At 16.9% G+C, this 4491-nt stretch overlaps 2 protein-coding genes across 2 annotated transcripts in view; one reads left to right on the forward strand and one right to left on the reverse strand.

Moving 5' to 3' along the window:
- The window catches only part of PRSY57_0725700 (RNA-binding protein, putative), a gene marked incomplete at both ends in the record, with an annotated part of 3040 nt that extends 756 nt beyond the window's left edge, over positions 1-2284 (reverse strand). Inside the window, 7 exons of the mRNA XM_020114691.1 lie at positions 192-241; positions 355-418; positions 522-614; positions 731-796; positions 891-935; positions 1037-1090; positions 1244-2284. Of these exons, the coding sequence (XP_019970648.1) occupies positions 192-241; positions 355-418; positions 522-614; positions 731-796; positions 891-935; positions 1037-1090; positions 1244-2284 (1413 nt within the window). The remainder of the gene's footprint in view (positions 1-191; positions 242-354; positions 419-521; positions 615-730; positions 797-890; positions 936-1036; positions 1091-1243) is intronic.
- A 1068-nt stretch (positions 2285-3352) lies between these two features.
- Positions 3353-4380, forward strand: PRSY57_0725800 (signal recognition particle subunit SRP9, putative; the record flags this gene model as incomplete). The annotated part of the gene is made up of 5 exons (XM_012906911.2): position 3353; positions 3709-3779; positions 3906-3974; positions 4085-4205; positions 4331-4380. Coding segments are annotated over 5 exons (312 nt in total).
- Positions 4381-4491: the final 111 nt, after the last annotated feature.

A 4491-nucleotide genomic window follows, 5' to 3' on the forward strand; every position in this document is an offset into this window, starting at 1 on the left:
AATAATATAAAAAATTTAATATTAAATAAAAAAATAAATAAATATATATATATATATATTTTTTTTTTTTTTTTTTTTTTTTTTTTTTTTTTTTTTTTTTTTTTTTTTTTTTTTTTGTGTGTTGATTATTATATGTACACGATTGTACTTATTTTATTTTATTTTATTTGTCAATTATTTTTTCTATTTACATGAAAAGATTTCAAATTAGGATTAAATAAAGTTTGTGGATCCTTGTCATCTGTAAAAATAAATAAATAAATATATAAACATATATATATATATATATATATATATATAATTAATTTTTATTTGATTGTTTATGTTCCTATATTCATATATGTATTAATTAACCTTTTGTGTCCTCATTTAAGTCTTCATTACTGTTCATATTTTGTAAATCGTATTTTTCTTTATTCTGAATAATAATAAACAAAAAAGGAATGAAATAATAACAAGGACAAATTAATTTAGATAAATAAATAAATATAACAATTTGCTATAATATGTGTATATACTACCTTAGGAGATAAACACTGTGATTTGAAGTCTTGCTTTCCATCATAAAAATAAACCTCCAATTTTTTCCCGTTCAGTTCAATATCATTAAAGCACTAAATAAAAAAAAAGGAAATAATTTTATTATGGCAATATATATATATATATATATATATATATATATTTATTCATTTATACTTATTTATTTATGTGTTATTATAAAATGCCTTACCGAAACAATAGTTTCTGCTTCTTCTACACCTTTGAATTTAACACATACTATTCCATGGGGATGTTTCTTAAAAAATTAAAAAATAAAGAATAAGTATATATATTAGCTTTTTATCATAATTATTGATTTGTTATTATAATATCGATATATTTTTCCTTACCGGTATTGGATACACTTTATGAACTGGTACATATTTTTTAATTTCCTAAAAAGTTGCAGAAAAGTATTTATATTATAATATATCATATATATATATATATATATATTTATATTTAATTTGAGTGTTCATATAATTTTGGGAAATACCATTTCAAGCATATTTTTTATAAAGTCATAAAAAGAATCTCCCTCGTCATATTTCTAAAAAAAAAAAAAAAAAAAAAAAATACATATGTGTGTACATATATATATATATATATATATATATATATATATATATATATATATATATATATATATATAAATGTTTATACTTGGTACTATATTTTTTTTCCTTTTATTTTTATTATTTACCATTGCATCTTCATATGAGAAAACGTTTCTAAAAACTACAATTTTTTTTTTTGTTCCTGTATATACTTCTCCTCCTCTTTGTAACCTGAGTTGTTCCAATTTTGCGGCTTTAATTTTTTTTTTTTTTTTTAATATTTCTTCTTTGGATATTTTAATAACTTGTTTTTTTTTATTATTGAATTGTGCTTTTTCTACATGAATTATGCAATTTTGTCTAAAGAGAAAATTATCAAAATATTTGATGGCCATGTCTACACTTTGTGTATATACATAAGTAACTAGAGCATCTCCTTTTATATTATTATTATCATCATAGTATATTTTAATTTGTGGTTCATTACGTTCTGTATCAATTTTAATTATTCCAGCTTTTTTAAAGACTTCATAAATTTCTTCTTTCACTACGTTGTTAGGTAATCCTGTAATATATATAGAACTATTTTTAATTTTTTTATCACATAAACCTTTTTCGATTTTTTCTTTTTTTCTTTCAAGGTATCTTTTTTTCTTTTCTCTTTTTCTTATTCTTTCTAATTCATCTTCTTGATTAGTGACAAATTGATTACTGTGGTTATTATGATTTTTTGTGTACTGATCATGTTCATTTATCTTTACATGTTCCAAATTACTTTTATGTGTAACATCTTTATTGTTGTGGGTTTTATTATCATTTTGATTTTGCTCGTTAATTTTATTTTGAACTTTATCACTTTTAATATTTTCTAAATATGAAGTGTCCAACATATTATTATTACAAATATATTTTTTTAATATATCATCATTATATAGATATTTCCAATTATTATCTCCTTTTTTAAATATGGGTGTCATTGAGTTTATTCTTTTTTCATTCAGCATTTGAATAACTTGATCTACTAAATATGGACCATACGAAATATTGTTTACATAAATATAATAACAACATTGTTCTTGTTCATCCATAATATTATTATTATTATATGTAGTACTAGTAGTAGTAGTAGCAGTGTTATCTTTTGTTAATGTGATAATCTCATTATTTTCATTTTCGTTATTATTCATTGTTCTTATTTCATTTTTATATGATATTTCATTATATATTTCTTTTCTTCTTCTTCCATATATATTAATATTTATTTGTATTATATATATATATATATATATTATTTTGCTATGATTTAATTATATTTTTCTTTTTAAATATTATATCTTACATATATTTTAGCTATACATTTTTCTTTTTATATATATAAAATTTTAATATATAATATTATACATTTAAAAATTTTTATGAGGTTAATACGAATAAGGTCGTTGAAATATATTCTTCTTTTCAATGAAAAAAAAAATATATATATTAAATATATATTAAATATATATTATATATATATTATATATATATTATATATATATTTATATATATTATAGCATATGTAATATAAAATATATATAGTATTATATATTGTATATATTTTACCTAATAATTTTATAATATACGAACTTAATAATATATATATATATATATATATATATATATTATTACAATATATACCACATATTAATATAATAAATATACATATAAATATATACATATATAATATATATATTATACATAATTTTTGGTATTTTATAGTTTCATAATAAATTAGGAAGAAGAAAAAAAATATATATTTTTACATTTTTTTTTTTAATGCAGATAATATTCTTTCAAAAGATAAAATTATCTATAATATATATATATATATATATATATATATATATGTATGTATTTGTATATATTTATTTATATTTTTAATATTATTATTTAATTTATATTACCATTTGTTATATCATTTCCTTCTTTTTTTTTTTTTTTTTTTTTTTAATTACACTGATTATATTATAATTTGATGAAAAGAAAAAAAGAAAAAAACATAAAGAAGGAATTTTTGCATGGGACTATAAAATTATACTAAAGGGAAATATATTCTAATTGTGACAAAAATATATAAGAATTTTTTAGGATTTATATATATATATATATACAAATATTTAAAATATCAATAATATTATTGAATATTCATAATTTTAATATAACAGTTAGATTAAATATATAATTTGAACAAATAAGAAATAAGATAGTAATAAAAAAGTAATGTACTTTTTTTTGTTATATATGTTTTTTTTTTTTTTCTTTTTTTTATGTATAATGAACGGGATATTTTATATATTATAAATTGTATTATATATATATATATATATAATATATTTATGTATGTATACATATTTTATATAAGTTATAAAGAAGACATATGTAATAATATGAACAACAACATTATATGTTTATTCTTATAATGGAAACTTATTCAAAGTTTTTATTGTTTAATATATATATATATATATATATATAAAGAAAAAGGAAAAAATTATTTATTATATTCGTTATTATGATGTATCATAATATAAATATATATATGTATATTTTTTTTTTTTTTTTCTTTTTATAGTGGTTTATGCAGAGTCGTGGAATGATTTCATTCATACCACAAGGAATATTATTTCAAAATCTCCAGATAAAGTATATAAATATTATGAAAAATATTTTTCATAATAACATTTTTAATTAAAAAAAAAAAGAAAAACATATATACATATTATACACATTTTTGTTATTTCCTTTTTTGTTTTTTTTTTTTTTATATAGACAAGATATGTCATAAAATTACATAGACCTAGTGAAACAATTATAGTAAAAGTTACGGATAATAATAATGTAAGTTATGCTTTGACAAGTTGATAAACATAATATAATTGTTCTGCAAGAATATATATAAATATATGTACATATATATATATATATATATATATATGTTTTTTTTTTAGAGTATTATGTACAAGTTAGATAAGAATGATAATATGAAAAAAATCGAAGAACTAAATTCTCTTTTCTTAATGTGGGGAACTAGTGAAAACACAAACGAACCATTTCCTCTTAAAATGAACAGTAATTATACATAATAAAAGAGAAAAAAAAAAAAAAAAAAAATAATAAATAACATATATTTAGTTATATATTTATGTATCAATAAAAATATACCCTATTTATATATTTTTATTTCTTTCTTTTAGAAATCACTGATAAAGGAACTATAGACCAAAAAATGAAAAAAACTAAATAAATATATCAAAAATGATGACATAAATATATTAATTAAAAAAAAAAAAAAAAAAAATGTAATTTTCCTTTTTTTTTTATTAAAAACTTTATAACGCCTTTATTTTGATTGATA

Source organism: Plasmodium reichenowi, chromosome 7 (genome assembly GCF_001601855.1).
Source record: "Plasmodium reichenowi strain SY57 chromosome 7, whole genome shotgun sequence".
Lineage (NCBI taxonomy): Eukaryota > Apicomplexa > Aconoidasida > Haemosporida > Plasmodiidae > Plasmodium > Plasmodium reichenowi.